The sequence below is a fragment of the Epinephelus moara genome, chromosome 2, assembly GCF_006386435.1.
Source record: "Epinephelus moara isolate mb chromosome 2, YSFRI_EMoa_1.0, whole genome shotgun sequence".
NCBI lineage: Eukaryota > Metazoa > Chordata > Actinopteri > Perciformes > Serranidae > Epinephelus > Epinephelus moara.
Genome location: NC_065507.1, coordinates 5,243,660 through 5,267,007, shown reverse-complemented (window position 1 = coordinate 5,267,007; position 23,348 = coordinate 5,243,660). Strand labels below are relative to the sequence as shown.

The 23,348-nt window shown below is 44.1% G+C and overlaps 1 protein-coding gene across 12 annotated transcripts in view; it reads right to left on the bottom strand.

Moving 5' to 3' along the window:
• Positions 1-23,348, bottom strand: part of phldb1b (pleckstrin homology-like domain, family B, member 1b) — a 164,546-nt gene that overhangs the window by 91,302 nt on the left and 49,896 nt on the right. For 11 of the 12 annotated variants that reach the window (XM_050066795.1, XM_050066822.1, XM_050066839.1 and 8 more), the window contains exons 3-4: positions 19,360-19,483; positions 18,173-18,343 (exon numbers count right to left, since the gene is read on the bottom strand). In XM_050066795.1, coding sequence (XP_049922752.1) covers positions 18,173-18,343; positions 19,360-19,483 — 295 coding nt within the window. Of the gene's footprint in view, positions 1-12,015; positions 12,673-18,172; positions 18,344-19,359; positions 19,484-23,348 lie in introns of those variants that run through there. The other variant, XM_050066885.1, reaches the window with a different exon arrangement.

The following is a 23,348-nucleotide window of genomic DNA, read 5'->3' as shown; positions in this document are numbered from 1 at the left end:
CCCGGAAGTATTTGTAAACAACAAGGCGATTCCCTCTATAGTCCAGCCGGATGGATGAGTCATGGCCTTGTAAAATATTATGTTTATTTCTTTTAGTTGGCGAGAATGTGTCGCCGCAAACGCCCACAAACATCCACTAACTTTGACGGCGTTTTCTGCGAGCACGGCTGAGCCATTTTGTACCGCTACACGTGTTTCTAATGGGACTATGTTTACAAGCACAAGAGTTCAGCGAGCCACCGAAGGACCGCCCTGCAGATTTACTATTGGTTCTGCAACGTAGGGAGTTTTTTTAAACTCTGAAATTGTATCCGCCCATCTAAACACAAAATCAGGGAGAAAGTCATCAGTCTTTGGTTAAGCAAAGTGTCTAAAGACTGACTTGTGAGTCTAGAGCAAGTGGGACTGATCTTAATCATAAAGAGTGGTGCTGACGTTGTACTTTCATATGTTCTCTCTTCTTGTGCGCTGAGGTAACCTGCCAATCAAAGTGATTTCATTCACTGACAGGCTTCGCTGTCACTCATTCAACATGCTGAATCAGCGGGAAAAAGCCAACAGGAGCCAACAAGGGGGGCAGACGGTCACTGACGGCCCAACGTTGACCAACAGCCGACTGTCAGCTTGGTGTATCAGGGACTTTAGGGGTAGTAGTAGTGTGTAGGTGTAGTGTGGACAAGTTTTAGGTTTAAAACAAAAACGTATTAGTGTGGATGTAGCCTCAATAGTACTGTTAATTCAACCCCTTCCCTCTTAATTGTCAACATCATTTAATCACCATGCCTGCAGTTTGTAATGCAAGGCTTCTGTTAAAATATCTTGCTCTCAAACCCAGTTCTAGATACCCTCCGTATCTTCTCAGACTTCCAGAGCCACAGAGGACATGATACAACTGTTTTCACCAGCTGTGTATGAGAAGTAAATAAAACTAAATGTGTAAAAATGGTGGAGTGCCCCTTTAACTTAAGGAGGCAAATGCTCCTTGAATACAGTTTTACTAGAACTTTAAATAACCCTTCAGAGACGGCATGGCTCAACTTCTATCAGTGACAGACAGCTTCTTCAGGAGACACTGGTTTTCACTGTGTAATGAAACAGGCACGTAAATGACTTTGGTACAGAGTTCTTGTATCGTGATGTGAAGGTTGTGACTGTAATTAGCTTACATACTCTTTATGTGTCTTAAAGGAAGGTGCTCATACACAACATCACTGCAGGGATGACTGTAAAAGCAGCAGTCGAGCAACTTCAAATAACTAACATCACTCCTATGACCCAATCACCAGCAGCTCATTAACCATTAACTGCGTGTTTCATGTGCAGCAGTAAGATATCAGCTCCACATCTGGTGTACCCATGTTAGCTTCAGTTATTTAAATCACACCAGTATCTCCTCTTCATCTCTTCCTTCATAAGAACCCTCTGACCTGGGATAAGCATGTCAGGATTCTTCCAAGAACCAGCGGCACAAGATTCTCCGAGGCTGCGCTCAGCAAAACCAGCTGCGGTCGAAACTGAGATCTGTTTAATCAGCGGCTGAGCTTCAAACGCTTTCCAACAGGAAAATATGACAAAGTGCCATTTTCTTAATTATAAAGAAGTCATACAGGAAAGGACAGGCGGTGTTGGTAAGAAGGACTGGCTTCACAGAGAGGAGGATGAGTGTGTGTGCACATGTGATGTGAAACCCCCCCAGGTAATCAGTTAGATTGATTCGCTGACCACAGTCACAGAGGACAATTTCACCCCGAACACTCTGGCAGGAGTGATTCGTCCAATCACCGCCTTCATCTCAGTGAGTGCACTCTGAGCATTATTGCAACAGCAGCATCTTTCAGCCTCGCTCTGAGCTCCAGAGTGGCTCCACTTTAACCAAGAAACATCCAAACATAAACCAGGAACACGTTTTAAATGTGCTACAGTGAAGGATCTGTGGGCTGTCGTTCATTACGTCATGTTATCGCCCCTTCTATCTGCAGAGAGCTGTCTATATGGCACACCTTCAGGAGTGAGGACACATTAAGACCATCACTTCCTCCCCACAAGGACGCTATAACCCCACTCTCTGATAAAAGTGCAGGGACACTAAGTGGATTATAGACACATACTGTAATGCAAACAAGGAGTGATACACATTGAGTCAAGGTTAAAATCTATATATAGTGTGTGTCAGTCAGCAAAATTAAAAACACAACAGACTTCCTCGGTATTTTACCCTTAAATGTGCACTATAAAAAATACCGTTATACATTCAAAAAACTGGAAGCAGAAAATGTTTGGCATTAGCTCAATGAATTACGTCAACGATAGATTGATTATCAATCTGCTTAATTAGTAGAGGGTAAATTGGCTGTCAGTCAACCAGTCAATTGACTAATGGTTTCAGCACTAAACATGAACGCTAATCAATGCACCGTGTTTTTCAGACATCAGACATTTTAAATGATAATTTTGTTAATGTTATATATCGGAAGGAAATCAAGTCGGCCGAGTCAGTGATCTCTTTTAAGTCCATTCTTTCAACACACTTTTCTGATTTTACTTGAGTTTTAACTTCATTTAATCTGTCTCTTATGTCCTCTGTTTTTATACAATAAAGTGTTTTAATCAGTTCTTTTAAAATCTGCTATTTTCATGATTTGTCTGTCTTAATTGTATTGAAAAGTTCTGAAAAGCAACTAGTCATGGAAACAGCTACAAAGCAAGTTTCTCGCACACAAATGAAACTCTGCAAGGACACAGTTCACGTCAGGCACAATGAAGCCTTACACAAGAAAAGAAGCAGAATATTACATGTTAATATGGGAATGACAATTTTGTTCCCACACCAACCATGTGGTGTTGCCTGAACCTGACCATGTGCACGTGTTGTACTGACGTAGTGCTTTTATTTTGAAAGAGACTGTATGTAAACAGTAAATTCCCTGTGAAAACTGAAGCGTATTTTGAAAACAGACAATGCATGTAACAGGAAGAAGTTGACTTGGCATCCCAGAACGTACCTAGGGTACCTTGTGTGTCATATCTCGACGTGGAAAGTCCATGACCCAATGTCAATATGTGACGAGGTCGGAGAGAGAATGTGTTGGCATTTCTACTAAAAAAAAAAACTTAGTATTAGAGTCTGGCTTTGAAGAGAGCACAGACAAGTTTCAGTTCGGTTTCAAATTGTAGGGTTTTACCGAACGTTTGGTCATGGACTCTTCACTTTGAGAATGACGTCCAAGGTACCCTGGGTGTGTTGGTTGTTGATGTTCTGGGACACCATGTCAACTTTCGTCTGTTTTCAAAGTACACTTCCATTTTCACCGGAAATGTACAGTTTGCATACAGTCTCTTTCAAAATAAGACCAGGAATTTAAATTTTTCTTTCAACGACAAACTCATGTGGTTACGTTTAGCCAACACACACGTGGTTGTGTTTAGGAAAAAAGAACAGGGTTTGGCTTTACATATCCGGGTAGAAGTTGGTGTTTGTTGGACCCATCCTCCAAGTCCTACTCGGACTTTCGCCCCGTTAACTTACGTTTGTGTCCAGTTGCTTTCCCCTAACGCTGCTGGGTGCTGTTAAAGAATTATGGTGCTCATGCAGAAATGAAAGGACTACTTTTTTTTGCCAGACGCCGGAAGTCACTGACCGAGCGCCAGTATTCGACATCAGTTGTGTGAGAATCTGTAGATCGATGTTTTGCTTTACTATTTCCTATGGTTGAAAATGGTCCCCAATCAATCAGTGGATCAATATGTCAATATCAATATGTGCCGTTTTCCATGGAGGCATGCGAGAAAAGTTATCTTCACGAATTCAAAGTAACACAGCATGACTAACTAAAGACTAAAGTCTTCAAATAGATTCCAAAAATAAGCATTTACATAAGGAATTTTCTGATCCTGTGTCACAGTGGACTGTATTAAAAGATAACAGAAAAATACTGGAAAGTGAAAAAAAAATGGAGCTTTAATCAGAGAGCTTTTATTTATTTAATATAAGAGCCGACAAGACTGATCATTGTAAACCTTCGTGAGTCTTCCTTCAGGACCACTCAGGCCAAGCAGCGTTAATGCCAAATCATGCCTCAAGGGTACTGTGGCATTCAGAGAAGAAGCGGTTAGCAGCCCCGGTCTGTTCAACCTATCTGACGTGTGTGTGTGTGTGGACCAAATATTCCATCATTTCTCTAATAACATCTCTGTGTTGTTTTTCCTTGACTCTGGTATGACCACATTAAATCTTTCCAGTGTGTCGGCTTAGCCTCAAGTACATTTCCCAGAAGATTAGATCAGAGGAACCCGAGGTGGTCAGAGCGAGAACGCTTCACATACTACCAGGGTGAGTTCATGCGGAGTCAGGAGGAGAGTTTGTTCAAGTGTTCTTACACTTATGGTGATACGACAAAGACGTGCTGTTATATAAATACATGCTCGTAACACTGGCTCCGTGGAGCGGCACATCGCGGCTGCTGTCACGTTATTCGCTCGGCCTCATGCTGCCTGTCAGAAGCTGTGAAAACATGTTTCATCTAATGTTCGCATGTTCACAGGACTCCTGTCATCCATCAGAGTACACAGAAAAAAAGAAACTGAATGAATACTGGTTTTGTATGCAGCACTGCAAAGGCTTTTTTTTCTTTGATGAGGTTTCCATTGGTTATCATCAGTCACGCCAAATATCTACTTCTGTTTGCTCCAAACTGACCAGAATCATGAACCACATCAGCATTTCTGTGGAGTTTTTCTGGAAAAATCTACCAGATTCTGAGGCCTGTGGACGGCAAAGGTTTATGTTTTGAATCTGTTTCGTTGGAGCATGTAGTGCGCTAACTTGCTGTGTGTTATTTCAATCTCTTAAAGAGTGGAAATCTACCAGCAGAGATCATCTTAGCTCGCCTGGTTCCAGACCGCATCTTGGTGTCGCGTTCACTGAAGGCTCTTTTCTGTGTTTGGAAAACAACTGAGCCAATCAGAGCTCCTGCATCACAGAAATAATAACTCCTAAACTGACAGTTATTTCTTTTATCGACATGACAAACTTTAACTTCCTGCTGCAACCACTACTGCTATTCACTCATTCGTTCATTTCTCGTAACCCTTTATCCTGTTAGTGATCACGGGGGGCTGGAGCCTATCCCAGCTGTCACTGGGCGAGAGGCAGTGTTCACCAGACTATCACAGGGCTGACACATAAAGACAGACAACCATTCACACTCACATTCACACCTACAGACAATTTAGAGTTACCAGTTAACCTGCATGTCTTTGGACTGTGGGAGGAAGCCGGAGCACCTGGAGGAAACCCACGCTCTGCACAGAGGATTCGAACCAGGAACCCTCTTGCTGTGAAGCGACAACACTAACCACTGCACCGCCACGTAACACTACTGCTAACTACCTCTATTCAACTGAACTAGACAAATATGTTCGTAACTACTGTTTGATCCCTCTTTCCGAACAGGAATCTGCAAAAATGAGCTCAAGCAAAAATTATACGGTAACAGTTCTGTCTTTTTTTAAGGCTTCATATCCGGTACGCCCTCAGTTTGGAGAAGCAGGCTGGAGTCTGACACAGAAGCTAAGTAATGGGGGCGTCGGTGGCTTAGTGGTAGAGCAGGCGCCCCATGTACAAGGCTGTTGCCGCAGCGGCCCGGGCTCGACTCCAGCCTGTGGCCCTTTGCTGCATGTCACTCCCTCTCTCTCTCCCCCTTCACGCTTGTCTATCCTATCCATTAAAGGCTAAAAATGCCCAAAAAATATCTTTAAAAAAAAAAAAAAAGAAGCTAAGTAATGTGCTGCTGTGGAGGGGTCAGCGACAAAAGGTATTTTAGCCACCTATAATAATCAATATCAGTTTAAGTGTACACTATATTGAGAGTATTTTCACTGCTTCATTTATTGTCAGACAGCTCATTCTGACAGGAAAGCCATTAACAGCTTCAGTTCCCATCTATGCTCTCGTCAAAGCCAGACTCCATTGAGAAAAACAGTAATTTAAGCTCATTTAACACAGGAGCTGCTGGTCTACTGCTGCTTTGATCAGTTAGTTTGTGTTATTGTGTGACTTTGGTGACAACTTTAAAAAAGGCCAAAGTCACACAATAACACAAACAAAGTAACTTTGAGAGGCAGCAGTAGACCAGCAGCTCCTGTGTTCAGTGATGTTAAATCACTGTTTTTCTCAATGGAGTCTGGCTTTGAAGAGATAGTGTAACGGCTTAATTTTCCCGTTGGAAACCACTGTCTGACATTAAGGTGAAGCAGTGAAAATACTCTCAATATAGCGTTCACTTAAACTGACACTGATTTTTTTAAGTTGCTGAAAACACATTTTGTTGCTGACCCCTCCACAGCAGTAGATTGCTTTGCATCCATGTCAGACTCCAGCCTGCTTCTCCAAACTGGGGCGGGCCGACTGACATCTACTCTATGCAATACACTATGGAAAAGTACTCCATAAAACCCCACTCTGAAAATCTCAAAAATCTGAACTATCCTTTTAGCAGGTAATCTAAAAGGTTCAATTTGGTGTTATGAAGCTTTCCACTTGATACCATGATGAGAGTCGTGCACATACCAGCAGCAGCTGAGGAAATCAGCCTTCCTGAGTCCTGACTGTGATTCAAATAGCAGAAAATCACTGTAATACCCTGAAGCTATATATTTATGAAGCTCCGCTACACTTCGCTCCACACATCCTGTCAGCCAAAATGCATTCTCCTCGCCAAGCCTCTGTAGTTACTGCAACTTTTTATTTACTCCCAGCTAACCAGGAGGAAAAACTTTGGTGATTTTACTGCTGTGCGCAACAAACAAAGGCGTCCCCTCTAAACCACCAGAATGAGACGTCACTAAAGCGCAGAGGAGCTGCAGACAAAAGGAATGCCCAAAACTATGGCTGACGGTTGCTATGGAAAGCTGATGGTTTACAGCCTCAGCAAAGGCCAGGGAGTCAAACCCACCAGTTAATCAATGACTGCCTTTCGCAGAGCCAGGGGCCATCAAACACAGACGCACATACCAGAGGGAGATATGGGTCTGAAAGGAGTGCACAGGGGAGGAGGATGAGAGGTCGAACCCTGCATTCCCATCATGTGGGAATGCAAGTGTCTGAACAAATAAAAGGTTGGAAGAAATGACTTGGAAGAAGTGATCACATGTTCAAAGCAGTCTGACGCCAGCGAGGTGCCACGATGGAGGATATCTGGAGACAGTGGTTGCTCCTGGGCAGCTGTTTCACACACATGCTTTTGAATTTATGTTGTGCAGCTAATTCAGCCAGACTGTGGGTCACAGAGAGAAATCCAGGGAATAGATTGTGTCCCACCATCGTAGTCTGTTGTGATCAGAACATTACATATGGAATAAAAAAGTACATTTTGCATCTTGTTGGTGAAGTTTGGAAATAATCTCTCATTCCTGATGCTGGAATATATATATTTTTTGAGAATTAACTTCCAAAATCTCCAGCAAACCCTGAGGTCGTAAATGACATTTACCACATCAGAGCTTGATTAAGATTAAGGTCGGAACAAAATGTTTTTTCGCTGTTTTTAATCACGTTAATCACAAGCTGCTATTTTGGCCCTTCAACACACCCTTACTTGTAGTCAAGTCTCTGCAGCAGCCTCCTGCTTTTGCACTACTGAATGGCTCACTTCACTTTAAAAGACTCCCGGACGGATCATTTGACAAGTCAAAAGTAATGTGCACCTTTTGTTAAACAGAATTAAAATATCACTAAAATACTTCAGGTTTGAGCTATGACTGCCTGCGAGCTGAGCACACAGGTGCAGCTAATCAGACTGATGTCAGCGGGCAACCATTGCTAAAGCTGGCAAAACACTATTTTGGAGTGAGTGAAACGCCACAGAAACAAGATCGAAGATGTTAACTACATCCATTCATCCATCCAGGCCAGGAGTCACGGGGGCAGCAGGCCAAGCAAAGCACCCCAGACGTCCCTCTCCCCAGCAACACTTTCCAGCTCCTCCTGGAGGACCTCGAGGCGTTCCCAGGCCAGATGAGATATGTAATCCCTCCAGTGTGTTCTGGGTCTGCCCCGGGGCCTCCTACCAGTGGGACGTGCCCAGAACACCTCTAACAGGAGGCGCCCAGGAGGATCCTGATCAGATGCCCGATTCCAAACCACCTCAACTGAGCAGCAGCTCTACTCCGAGCTCCCTCCAGATGTCTGAGCTCCTCCCCCTATCTCTAAGGCTGAGCCCAGACACCCTATGGAGGAAACTCATTCCTGCCGCTTGTATCCACGATCTTATTCTTTTGGTCACTACCCAGAGCTCATGACCATAGCTGAGGGTTGGGACGTAGATGGACCAGTACATCGAAAGCTTCGCCTCCCAGCTCAGCTCCCTCTTCACCACGACGGTCCAGCACAGCACCTGCATCACTGCAGACATTGCGTCAAACCGCCGACAGATCTTTCTTTGGTCAAGATCGAAGCAGTAGAGGCGGAGATATCATGACTTTAGTCCCTGGTATGGGTCGAGCCTTCAAAAACCCTGAATCCTACACTACCCAGAATGCAACTGGTGAGCATCTTTCAATAAGCTCCTCTCAGAGCCACAGGAGGCTTCATCCAGCTCATTTCACAGTCTGAGTCCTCCTGACGACTTTGTGTAAAAAAATCTGCGGCGGGCCCCTTTAACACACTTAATCAGATCCCTCCTCTCTCAGCATCCACATCACACACACACCAGATGCAGCATCCAGCAGGCTGGCGGCTGCTGTCTGTGGCGGACGCTCATCACAGTAACGTGTCGTTACCGCTTGTCCGAACAGATGTTCCCCCCCACCCTCACCCCTCCCCCCCTCCTTTTGTCAGAGCGACTAAAGCCGATCTCCTGCTGTTAAACATGCTCCCACAGGCAGATGGCTTCAGGCCTGATCATCAATACTTATTAAACCAAACTATGTGATCCAGTTTAGAGGCGGACTGATGCTCTAAGTGGCCTCATTTGATTTTTCTTTTCTTTATGTGTGACACCGATCAGTTGTGTCAGGCTCAGATTATTATTGTAAATGTCGGACACCATTATGGAGAGGATCCTGACAGAGATAGACCTTTGTGTTAAAGAGTAAGATCCTTTTTGTGTGACTTGAAACAGCCCCGAGATTGCCATCGCCAAACCCACCAGACTCCATTTAAAAAAACAGTAATTTTAGCGTGTACAAACCAGCATTATTTTCACATCTAACTGGATAAATAAGGGGTTATTTCAAACCAAACCAGAGCTGATGATTGTTGGAACAGTGGAAAAACAAACTGAAGCAGCTTTTGTGAGTTTAATTTTGTTTTTGTGGACTTTTAATGAAGTGTGTTTTATGGTGATAAAATTACTGTTTATTTAAATGGAGTCTGGGGGGTTTGGTGATGGCGATTTCAAGGCTGTTCCTGGTAACAAAAAGGATCTCACTCTTAGGGCGCGTTCACACCAGGATAGCCCGGGGGACTCGGTTGGATCAGCGAACCTTCATTTGGTTCGGTTCACTTTCACACTGCACCAAACCGCCTGGACAACGTCATGCAGTTACAACAGCTGCTCGTTGGGGGGCGGTATTGCCCGAAACGAACACGGACCAGGAAGAAAAAAAGCATAAGTAAAAAAAAAAACGGTACATCGATTGTTCAGGACTAAAAACGGAAATCCATCCCCTTCAGCCGGCTTGGTCACCACAAAAACACCAAAATGCATTGTGCTCTACGTCGCTTCCTCCCTTTATAGGCTGAGACCCCAAGTTTTCAAGCGGACCAGGGTTCACTTGTTTGGTCCGCACCAGAGTTTGAATGAGCATTCACACCACTCTAAATGAACCAAATTACCCGTTTAAAGCGGACCAAATAGCGCCAGCATGAAAGCGTCCTTAAAGCAGGTCTAACTCTGTAGGGAGCATATTTTGTCGGACACTTAGAATAACAACCTCAGCCAGTCAGGGGCAGGCACGTACATAGACGATGCGCAATTGCCCCACGTGGTTACGTTGCAGCCTGTTTTGCTGCTGCCACCTGCAGTGGTCTCACTCAATACTGGACCAGTTTCAAAAACTGTTGCTGCCATTCGTCACTTGGACACAAAACATGAGAAAAGAGGGTCCAGGTTGAAAAATACTTAGGTTACCCTTTAATCTGTTTTTATTGCTGCAGTGTCCTCTTTGAAAATTAGATAAAAAATAATATCCTGAGTTGAGGTTTCAGGACTGGTGAGAGAAAAAGTTGAATCAGGGAATCCCCAATCTGAGTAGGTCAGCATGGCCCTGATAATAAGTACATTTTATACTATTTAACTGTAACAAACGCCCAAATTTGGACATGATGTTAAAAAAACAGCCACATGTGTTGGTATTTCTGGGCATGGATATGAGCAAGGACACGTTGCAGTGCACTAATCAAAATGTGTTGAGAGAAAAAGGGATAAGAAGAGTTGTGTTGTCTTTTGTTAACGCTACTCCACAGGTTACATTCATGAATACATATTAACACTTTAGAAAGTCAGATATGTAGAGCAGTGTGGAATTCAGTGAAACACAACCACAACCTGGTGGACTCAAGGCTCTGGCACACTTGTAGTATCTAACCAGCGTCTCATCTGGACACATCGCCTTGACCTCAGTGCAGTCAGAGGATGTTCGGTCACAGACTGTGTCAACAACAACACGCAGGAACACACACACTGACCCCGCGTATGCACACCAGCTGCTGCCATCTCCTTCCTCTCCTCTCCCTGCGCCGAGATGCCCCAGTCATCCCTCACACGTCTGACCTGTGCTCCGGCCCGGTGGGAGCCCACATCACGTTCACAGCAGCCTCATGACTGTTTGCAGAGGGGCTTCTCTCTGACTCCCCACATCCTTTCTTTACAACGGGGGTCAACACAATGTGTCAGACATGACAGATGTTGAGGAGGTGTGGTGGAGGACAGAGAATGGCCACACTTGTAGAGTGATGTGATATGGAACAATGTGCTCAGCGAGAAGGCCCTGGTTTTGTGCTGCTCACTGAGGCAGACTGGGAGCTTCAGTGCAAGAGAACTCATGGACCCGGAGGCCTCTGAATAAGCAGTATGCATGAAAGGAAAGCTCAATTCTATTCCAGTTAGCAGCCCTGGTTAGGTCACATTGGCAACCAGGAATAGCAGTGTAACAGTAGACAGACACAGTGAGGTCTAGTCATGCCAGGCTGGATGGGGGGTATCTGCAGACCTGGCAGACTTGTATATGTTTGTAGTCTATAAACAGAACTCACATGGAGGCAGGGGGAAGTAAGCCTGGGGACTGAGTGGCTGGAGACAGCAACGTGAAAGCAGGTGTTCAAGTTGCATGTGTAATGTGACAGACCGAACTCCATTCAAAACTCTCGGCGTTTTAAGGTTTCCTTGCATTTCGGCAACATAAAAATGCGTTAAAGTGTGATTTAAACACCTCGGTAGTGTTAAAAGGCTATTTTAAAAAATTCGGCATGAAAAATAACACGGAACAGCTCTTAATGTAAATAAAATCTGAACTTTTAACACAGCTAGCCAGCGCCCACAACGGTACATTTCAGCGTTTGAGCAAGTTGTGATAACAGGCAACACCACAATAAAAGTAGATTTTTTCAAACCTTGAGCGAGTAATGATTAAAATATGTATGCCGAATTAAAAAGAGGCTCAAAGTAAGTCATGGAAAGCTGTAAGATAAGTTCTAATGCGTGTAGTTGAACAACTGGAGAGGATAATGTTAGAGTTGACAAATTTTTAAACGGAGTTTGGCGAAGGTGTGTTTTAACTGCACAAACTCGAAAAAAGACAGAGAAAGCAATATAAATATATGTGTTCTCCACATTAGTGACTACTGCCCACATTATGCTAGCTTGTAGATGCAGTTTACTCTGTCTTCCCACAGTCCGGCTACAACTAATTACAAGCCCTGCAAGTGCTGAAAGCAAACACCACCACAACCACCGCCGACTCGAAACCACCAGAAAGCCATATAACTCGCACACAGCAAAAGCAAAAGCAACTTACTTTAACTCCAATGAATGAAACTCCTGTGTCCCTCCGCTGTTTTCATCGCTTCTGCTCCTTTAAATCAAACCACGTGTTTTTCCTCCGTGTCTCAGAATAATTGTGGAACAACAGGAGCGTTTTTATGAGGTTTTGTCCCGACGCGCTTTTGTTATGATAATCCCCAAAAGCCCATAGACTCTAATATATGCTGCAGATATCTGAGGGTTCACAAAGGGAGCTGTCTGCTTGCCCACTTGTTAAAACACGGGCTCATCCACTGGTGCGTTGGTATATCCCAGTTCATTCAAACCAGTGCGGGAGTTTACAGTCATTGTAATGTGTGTCCATTGTCTCCGTCCCCGCGGCTCATGGAGTGAAGACGCTGTCTCACAGTACCGGGACTCCTGCAGGAGACAGCTGGCTCACAGTCATGTCTCTGCCCGGGCTGTCAGAGGGAAGGACTGAGGGAGAAACCAGAGGAGGAGGAGGAGCAGGAGGAAGAAAAGAAGGTGGAGATCCTGAGTCACAGCTGTGCAATGAGAAAGAGACGAGAGAGGAGGAAGAGGAGGAAGAGGAGGAGGAGCGGGGGGGGGCGACGACTCCCACTGGGTGACACACATCTTAATCTACACTAGAGGAACCCATCTGATCAACAACGTTTCTAGATTCATCCATCATGTTAATGTCAGACTGAGTTTATTGTTTTGTTTTACTTTATACCTGCCGGGTCAATAAAGTTGATTTGAACTGACAGAGAGCCAGAGGAAGGTGTGTCCCTCTCATATCACACTGATATCACTTTATTAAAACAACAAAGGTGAAGCCTCAGGTATGACCAGTATGTGAAGGTCATAAATACACATTAGGGACTGTTCTCTGTTTATCAGAGGAGTGGGGTGTGATGTTTTTTGGTTTGTTTTTTGAGACTCCTCGAAGCTACACATATTTTTCCTTAAGCCTTCCTGAGTGCCTGGCAGAAAATGCACGACCCTCCCTCCAAAATTAATTAGTTATTAATTTTTTAAGACGTACTCTTTGGTGTTTGAAAGTAAAAAGCTGAAGACAAAATCCTGGAGTTGAAAAAAGCCTCGGTTTTTCACTAATTTTTCACAAATTGTAAGTTTTAAATGAGACATCAAATAAAGTGATTTTAATTTTTTCTTAAAAACTAGTATTTTAAGTTTAGATTTGTTTATTTTTTTTATTTATTTTTTTCTGACGGAGGTGTTCATGCACATGTCCAGAGACCGAAAATTGAACGACAATTTCTGTTTTTACAGTTTCTGACTGATAAATGGTGTAATTTAGGTGATTTTGCATCTTTTCTTTAGAAATAACTACAAAATACAACCATTTAAATCTATACCACCCTCTCTTAAGCCAAAATAAAAAAAACATAAGTCACTCCCCTGCACTTTTACATACCTCCTCCTTTTTGCACCACCCCTCCTCCCTCATAAGTAGCAAACAGTCCCTTACGTCACTTTCCAACTGTACAATAAAACCACTATCATCTTACTTTTAAATGTAATGGGAAAGGTTACAATCCGTATTCACACCCTGTCAGATGACTCTTTAGTGGTAGTATTTATTGCGGCATTGATGATAAATTGACTGCACTTGTATAGCGCCTTTCTAGTCTTCCGACCACTCAAAGTACTTTTACACTACATCACAGTCACACACTGGTGGCCGAGACTAGCGTATATGGCGCCACCTGCTACTCAGTAACCATTCACTCACTCCCACACAGTGTTGGAACAGCCATCGGGAGCAATTTGGGGTTCAGTATCTTGCCCAAGGATACTTCAACATGCGGACTGGAGGAGCCGGGGATCAAACCCCCGATCTTCCAATTGGTGGGCGACCCACTCTAGCTCTGAGCCACAGCCGCGCCTTGATGGAAACACAACACCTGGGTGAACGTGTTAATTTTAGCTCCTTTACCGGCAAGATGCAATGACACGCCACCACACAAACCATCCTCCTCCACCCAAGCAGCGCTTGAACATCGATTCAAATGAGTCTGCACCCAATAAGTAAGAGATGTAGTAAAAGGCGAAACTGCTGTAAAGTTTTCACTGGCCTCCATGCTGCTTTCTACTGTTTACTAACCTGTTTTGCGCCCTGTCTGTGATGTCGAACATGATGCACACAAAAAAATCCCACACTGACAGAAAAGCAGGTTCACTGGCAATGGGAAAGTCTTTAGCCTATTTTATGCCGGTGTCTTCCAGCCACATTATTAATTTATGTCACATGTCATATTGCCAAAACAGGACTTCAGAATGAGAACAGGCTGATTTTTTACAGGCTGAGTCATTCCCCTAATGACGAGTAAATGAACTTGATGTGTGAAATTGCTGGAGTGTACCTTTAAACATTTCAAAAATAATCAATGAGTTACACATGTTTAATTAGCCCACCTTATAAACCTAGTGTCAGATACTGAATGGTACCAATCGTGTCGTGGGTTATTACAACTCTACTCCCAGTTTGAAAACCAGCTCGTCTTTATGTCCTCAGTTAACGCTGAGATTTTGACCCGAGCCTCCTCTTCCCCCCGTGCTCCTCCTGATAGGCTGAATCAAGTCGACCAACCTTTATCCCTTTAAATCATCAGCTCATCGTGCTTTGAACAAACTGGCTTCGTTTTTACATGCCCCTTTATTGTGTGGATTCCCCTCCCCCGCCTCTTCTGATTTATGTTGTAAATCCAGGCAGATTGCTGCTAAAAACTATCTGTGCTCATTTTTCCTTTTGTAACAATACTGACTTGTTGCTGCTTGATTTCATACTAACTGTAATGCTGACAAGTCGAAGCCAACGACCAGAACAACAAAAACACTGCAGGCATCAGATCACCTGTGACACACACCAGCGTGTAGTCATAGCTCACTATGATGCATCCTCTGGACTTTACTTCAGTTGTCTTGTACTGACATTATTACTCACATAATGTACACAGCTCAGGGGAGTGGTCAGATGTTGTGTAACCAATCGTGTCTGATCCACTTCCTGTTGTAAAATTAGATCTGTATCAGCCTTCATCATCATCAAAGGAAGCAATACCGCCTTGTCAACGGTCGACTTTCATGACGACTTCAGCTCTTCCCACTGTCATTAACTCTTCCAGGACGCTCCCTGTGAACTCGGGTTTACCCTCATTCTTCCACCTGAAACCCCCTCTGGGGCTGAAGTGGGATCTGTGTGTGGCAGAGGGGCAGTATAAATAGCCCTGTGTCCCTGCTCAGGTTACCCAGCCACAGCCCAGGTTGAAATACCAGAAGACAGAGGGACACACTGACAACACACATGTTCTTCTCCACATACGTCACAAAGTCACACAGGGAGCTGCAGTGAACATTTAAAGGAGATATCAGTGTGTATTGTCTGTGCTGCGGGTGAGGACCCATCGGAGAATGAGAGATAACACCACAGTGTGTGATGACACAGCAGCTCAGAGGGAAGTTCACTTCCTGTGAGTAATGATGAGTAGTGTCGCTTTAACTCAGTCTGGTAACACGGCGTGCTCCCTCTGAGGCTCTGATGCAAACCTTGATGAATTTCCATGACTGAGCTGAATCAGTTACACGGTTACAGTTTTACTTCCTCTCTGATTTGTTTAAGCAGCACTCAGCAGGGTTATGATGCAAATGTTGGACAGAGAGACAGAGAGACAGAGAGCCCGCCCACCTGACTGAGAGCTGGTATAGGAACCACCTCCAGCCTGGTGACGAGAGATCAACATTCTGTATCAGTCTGGACTTCATGCCTCCCTTGATGCCAATCAGGGATCTGCACCATTGTTGATAACGTAGTTGACGACATAAAATGCAGGCCGCAGCTTGCAGAACAGTAATGGCAGCTCCCGAAGCAGCAAGTGCTACTCTAACGTTGATACACACAGCAATAAGTGAAGTTATTGCAGAAACAGAGTCAATAACAACAGTTAAACAAGAACAACAGCACTCGTGGAGTTTCTCAGAGGAAAAGACATTTTCACTGTTCTTTCGACTGGATTTGGCAAAAGCTTGATTCATTAACTTGCTTCATTGGCGATGAAGATGATCCCTGTGTTTTGTTACAGTGATTGGCTGAACGACTTTGTCTATTAAGGCGAGTAGTCCCACCCACTGAAAGTGTCCAGACTCACAAACTTTGCGGGCACGTTCCCGTACTTTCTGCAGACTTCGGAGAGTCCCCTAAGGGCGCAGACTTCAGCAGACCTCACTGACTGTATTGCCCATAACTCATTGCAGTATGGTCATGCAGGGTCAGATGAGCAGACAGAATGTGACAGCCGTTGCAATGATTGTAAGCGTTGCTGGAACGTTTTCATGGCAACAAATAAAACAGTCTTGAGGCCTGTGTATCAGCGGCTTGTTGTCTACGCCCTCGCAGACTTTACGTGATGACAGTGAACTCATCGCAGTACGTACGACTGAAGTCCAAGTGGGCTCAGTCCTCAAGTCCAGAGGGTGAACATTTGGATTCAGTCTTTGCAGTGGGTTCAAATGCAACTTTTTGGCCTGGACACAAGCAACATGAGGGGACGCATTTGATTTGATTTCACTTTGTTGTCTTAAAAAACTCTGAAATTTGTCTTGCATCCCAGGATGTCAACTACACACATAAATACATTTAAACAAACAACAAAATCATACACATCCCAACAGACAAATAAGCTCCTTAACCTGCTCAGTTGAGCCTGTGGGACTCTAAATCTTCTGTGCGATGGCAAAAGCTTCTTCAAATCATGTGTGAGAGGGGTCAGACGTAATATTACCAGCCAGAGAAAACATTCTTTTAGGATACGCAGTTTGGAAACTTGACTCAAGCACTTGAACCACAGCCTTTGAGCAGATACGCAGCAGTCTAGTTTTAAGCTGAACAGAAAGACAACTGTCCCATGCACTGACTCCATACTGCACTCTGTATTATAGATCAGAAAAACAGTAACAAGATCTATTTGTTTGCCCCAAATGACCTCAGCCTCCGAAGAAAGTAAATATGTTGTTGCACCTTACTACTAATGTGATCGAAATGTGCACTCCAGGACAAAGCAGCGTCCACATCAATGCCTGAATATGTCAGGTGTGTGCCTCTAAACAGAACAGGCTCTATCCCTGCTCATCTAACAACACCTATTGCAATGAGATTAAGAACCAATGTAGAGTGTACGTTCTGCTTTATTTTTCTTTACTGATACATTTGCAAAATTCCCTTATGCTCCCATCAAAAAGTCCATAATCAGCCAAATTTCTCCAGTTCTCCAGTTCGGCCCTCGCCTCCCTCCTTTACCTTTAAAGCAATCCTGTACCATTTAAATGCCAATCCCAGGGGGTGATTTTCGTAAACTCGTCCAGTCTAAGAGCCACCCAGGCTGAGGCAGATTGAAAATCAATTCATCTCTCCCTCTGGTTTCTTCAATACGTGTGCATGCCTGAGCACAGCAAAGCTCGCTCTGTTAACTCATTAACACAGGAACCTCAGGCTGTTCTTAAATCGATGTCTATTTAAAAGCACAGACTGTGCATTTTATCGAACAGACCTGCTGGCTCGGACGCTGCGTTTTCATTGACCAGGTGCACAGCTGATGGATGGATCGCTTACAGTAACCGAGATCGTACACATCAGCAGGCAGGTAAAATTATAGCCCACACATGCTTTAACGTCCGGTCATTGGTTTCCTTTAATGGTTTTTCTACAGCGGAGAAAATCCACATCTTTAAATGAACTTATTTCAATTGTCCCTCGTATTTGAAACAGTTTTTGACTCTGTGTTATTGCTCATATCCACTCAGACATATGCAACATCCCTTTGTCTTTGTCCCCAGAATTTTCAAAGAAGTTGGCTGAAGGTCATCACGATACAAAGCTCCGTCTGACTGGAATCATCTTCCTCTTTCCTTCAGATCTGTTAGCTCTTTCTGCTGCTTCAGCACTTCTTTATATTCTCAGAACAACTTGCTCATGTTTTAAAGTCGTCGTACTGAGAACTGCTACGTAAGTAGCTGAGGTCATGGTTTCCAGTTTTTCTTGTATAACAGCCGAGGGCAGGGGGTGATGTCTGTATCTGTGTTTGCAGTGTATGTTTGTTGGGAGGGATCCCCTTGAAAATGAGGTGCTACACGTGAAGGTGCTATCCTGGGACAGACGAGCTGCTTCCTACCTTGTGACAGGCGGGTGGGCTGTGTGACCTGCAGCCCATCTATCGCACAGAGGTTTCCACAGGGGTGCAGCGTGATGACCCCTGACCTGTTCTCTATGTAGCAGTGCTGGGCGCCCACTCCGGGGCCCTGGATGCTGATGTCCATGGGGCCATGACCCAGTGTGGTCCGGCCTGAAGGGAGGAAGAGTTAGAACAACACCTGATGAGGACCACAACTTATTATAAAAATATAAAGAGTTAGGATAAAACTGATTATTGGGCTTTCTCTCCATTATAATGATATGAAATAAAATGTTTTGTAAGCCTCTGTATTATAAGATTATTCTCTTTAAATATACCTGATAGTTAATCTTTACTGCAACTTCACTACAAAGAGCACAGCGCCTAATTATAATAGTTTTGACTAATGATGAATTATAGCATATTTTAGGACAATATTACCTGTAAATAAAAAATATATATCATAAGATTTTTTAATTTTTAAGTCAGAGGAAATGTTCAGAGAAACTTTTGTAAGAAAATAAACCTGGAACAATAAAAGTGAGGAGGATGCAGCGGGAACAATAGTAGTTGTAATTCCCTCCAGGGCTCGGTAAAATGTCATAGGCAAGTGTAACAAACAAACACACTTTCACACACACACACTGACTCACACACACCATCCTTGCCTGGACATGACCTCTGGAATCCCCCTGCATACCAGCCTGCAGGGGCACAGACAGACAGGAAGGCCAGCAGACACACAGGTACAGACACACACACACTCAGACACACAGACAGACAGAGGGGCATCATGCAAACAGGCAGAGCAAAGGCCAAGAAGTCACCAGACAAACACATGATGAAGCCTGCCTGCAGGGCGGACTGAGAGACAAAGACGAAAGACAGATACAGAGGTGATAACAGGCTCAAGGTAACAGAGAGTGTTGTTGTCCTTGTAAAAGCCTGTAAGTGTGATTAAAATCAAATAAAATAAGCTTAATGTCATGAAGCTTGTCTGGAAACAATGATTTGAAGTTATAACTTTCCGTAACCATTTCTGTCTGACTGAATGATGTAAGTGTATTAACACAGCGTCCTCAGAAGCCCTTTAAACAGTGTATTTTGTAACGCTGACATCAGCTGCTCTGATCCTCTACGTCACTCTGGAGCTAACTGGTGTGCTGGTGACACAGCAGATGTCTCACCCTCGGGCAGCGGCAGCAGGGTGATGGCTGTACTCAGCCGTCCACTGCCCAGGCTGACCAGGTGGGGGCGCTCTGCTTGGAACTTCAGCCCCTTTCCAGTCTCGTATAGGTCCAGAGGAGTGCTCTGAAAAGAAGGTCACAAATAAACTGTGAGTTAGATGTAATCCTGAGTTTGGATAAATGAGGCTTTGTTTCAGCAACAGTTTGGAGTTAATGTTCTGTTCAGACTGACGGATTCTTTTGCCAGGAAAATAGAAACATTTGTGGAATATGTGGTGAACTCATAATCACAGAAGGGGATGTTCATAATGAGGGTGGTAAAAATAAAAATCCTTCTTGGTGTGTTTTTATTTCCATTTAATGTTGTATTTGTTTCCTTTAAAAGCAGTTTTATGATAAAACATGCAGCAAATTGTATCACAGTTTTTAAATAAGTTGATAAAACGTGTATTGTGCAACAAATAACTATCTGAAACACTTATAAAAGTTATTCCATGCTGCAAGTGCTATAAACGAGCAACAGTACCAATAGTCCCTTTTACACTGCCTGGTCAAGGTAGGAATATCACACTGTTACGCTGCCTCTCCGTGATGTATATAAGATTGTGTTGCAGAATAAAGGGACATAGTTGTCACACCTTTAAGCCACCACAAGAGGTGGTAACAGCTCTGAAATGCTGTCTGTATGAACAGGACAGCCAGCAGGACGGGACCAAGGGCAGGACAGGTGTCGTTTCTGCACATACTACGTTACCCAGAAACCCTTGTGTGTGAATAAGATAAACACCATCCCAGCACTGCAGGATCAAAACAGGCGTGACGGGCATGATATGTAGCTCAGCAGCATCAGCCTCTAGTGTGATGTAAACATACCGGTATTGGCAGTGCTTTATAAAAAAACCTTGCCACCTGTGATCCGATCCTGCCCTGCCGTCCTGTTAAAACAGACACCGTTATGGCGCTGTTACTACCTGCCTGGGCGGATTAAAGACGAGACCACTCTGTCCCCCCATTCCACAATCATACGTTATATACAGAACAGTAAGGCTGCTGAACGGCACAGCACTAGGGGGCTAAGGGGCTACTTTGACAACGTGTTACGGGTGTGACCCATTGCTGTTAGCAGTTAGTGGCTAACTCAGAAAAGAAGAACATCGGCTGTAAATGACCAAAAATTGGGTAAACAATGAGAGCTCCTTACCCTCCGATCAGAGGACGAGATCAGCCGCCAATCAGAGAGATGGTAAATAATTATTGCTGCCATGTTCGCCATTTTTATTGTTTATTAAGCGCTGCTGACGCATATGTTTTAAATCACACTTGAGGCCGATGCTGTATTGTTATATGGCCTGTTTTGATGCTGTGATACTGGCATGCTGTCTTTAATCACACACAGGAGCAGAATGATGCCGGCGATGTTTGGTTCTATGTTAAAATGCAAAGGAGGCATAAAGACGGGACTTTGTAGCAGCTCTATAGCGCCATCTCTGTGTGAAAAGGGGCCACTGACTGACTTGGAACATACAATACACTGAAAGCCTTCACAGAGAAACTGTAAATCACAGCTTTGTAGACATTGCAACATACTGTGTGTCATCTACACCTCTAAAAGTAAAGAAGTCACATCCTCTGTCTCTGTGTGCACGACTCTGTCTGGACTGTGAACATGCCGTGACTGGGACCTAATCAGGGATCATTTCCTGTCCATTAGCTGCACTAATTGGTTGTGCACGACACAAACAATGTGAACATGTCGTATTAGAGGAGGGATAACACTCATAATATTTGTGTCCTGCACAAACGGCAGTTTTACTGCTTCACTAATGCACCGGACCTACAGAGAGAGGTTCATCCTCCACTCTGGGGACGAGGAGAGGAGCCTGAATGTCTTCACTATGGGAGGTCATTTCCATAGCTGGCTGCTCCGGCTGTTTACATATTCCTCCACACACTGAAGGAAGTGTGTGTGTGTGTGTGTGTGTCGTCTCCCCCCTCTTCCCCTCGCAGCTCTGCCTAAAGCACCACCGTGTGCTCTCGGCACAGCAAGGGGGAAGGGATGTCGCCATAGCAACAGCACTCCGCAATTAAGAAACATGAAGCTCCTGGAGGGCGTTCAACGAGCTAACTTGTGATGAGCACTTTTCAGCACAGGGACGCCCGAACATAAAGACAATCCTGCTTTTTAGTCGTCTTCTTATTGTCAGATTACTGCGAGTGTGGAGCAGAGTATTTGGCTGAGATGCAGCGAAATGTGTTATGTTGTGTTTTCGTCCTTGTCTCTGAAGCTTTACCTCCCAGGGTTTGACATAATGAAACAAATTACTCCTCCTGTTGAGTAACTTCCATTATTCTGAAGAGAGGAAAGAAAAAATGTTTTTGCATATCAAAGGGAGACATTCACCAGGACGACCCTCAGGACAATGTTTCAGTTTTCAGCTGACGGAGTGGATTTATCACATATTAAGGATGGTATTGTCCCAAACATTTAAAGGTCCAGTTTGCAGGAGTTAGTGAGATATATCAGCAGAAATATAATATCATATAATAAGTATGTTTTATTTAGTGTGTAATCACCTGAAAATAAGAAGTGTTGTGTTCCCCTCACCTTAGAATGATATCTACATAGGGAGCAGGTGAGGCTTTCAGTGAGGTGTGGCGTCATCATTTAGGATTCACTACTTACCAAATAAGCTTCACATCACAGCACATGATTATGATGATTTATTATTTTGAAAGCAGACTTTGGTCACTTGTGCTGATGAAGCTCTGTGCCAGCTGAAGTGTTAAATGAACTGTGAGTGGGTGTGGAGCCGCTCGCTGGCATTGATTTGCATTTTAAAACCTGCATCTTTGTGTCCCACTTCTGGAGCCCTTACATTTGTTATTTACAACCTGTGCGCGATCATTGACCCGGCCTCTCAGCTGGTTAGCTAGCCGTGTGTGTCCTAATAGGATTATGTGATTGTGGTGGTGCCGTCGGTGGAGTGGGGTCAAGCCTAAGAGGATTTCTGAGATAGAGACTGGCAGGGAGGCACTGGGAGGCTTATTGGGAGTGATGGGAGGAGAGGGGAGGTGCCAGTGGGGCAACACTGCAGGATTCACACTGCCTCATCTGCTGTGCGCTGCTGCTCCCATGTGGTGCACGCAGCAACAGCCTCTGTACATACAGAGTGTAATGCACAGGTCTGAAGTAAATACTTTATGTCTTCTACATTTGTATTTGATTAGGTTTGTGCAGCACAAATCCTTATTGACAGAAACGTGTTATTCTATGTATCTAAATCTGTTGTTGTCATTTTATTGTTCTAAATTCAGAGTATGTCTGTGCATCATTTCTCTGTTTACTTTTCTTTTCTTATTCTTTTTTTTATCTTATCTCTTATTAAAGATTCAGATTCGAAAAACAGAATGTATCTGACAATTTGACACTGAATTCTTAGCCCCTTTTACGTCACCTGTTCCAGGCAGGAATATCACACCATTATTCCGCTTTGCCAGCAACAAGGTAAGTACCACCAGGTTCACACTGGATGTGGCACCTAGTGCCCAGGCTGGCTTGCAATCTGCAGCAATAGTTCGGTGTTTTTTTCTGCAAGCCAATCTGGCAAGAAAGCACACTGCAAAATGACTGTAAATGATATAAAGTGTATTTTAAATATGATATAAATTATCTGGGTATGATAAGTGATAGAAAATGTATCCCATGAACCCACAATGTGGCAGTTGTGTCTAATAGAGTGACAGAGACAAGCAGAGCTACACACACACACTCTCAAACACACAGGCACACAGACACACACACACACAAACAAGCAGGTGGAGACACAGCTCTTTGTGTGTTTTAAACAGAGCACAGAGCAGAAATGCACTTCTGTTATGAACAGCCAGGCGACTGCTGACGAGCGGCTGTGCAACAAACTAACAAATCGCAGTGCTTTTGTGTCCAGTGTGAACCCGGCGTAGCTGTGTCAGTAAAGGGGACAGCCTGC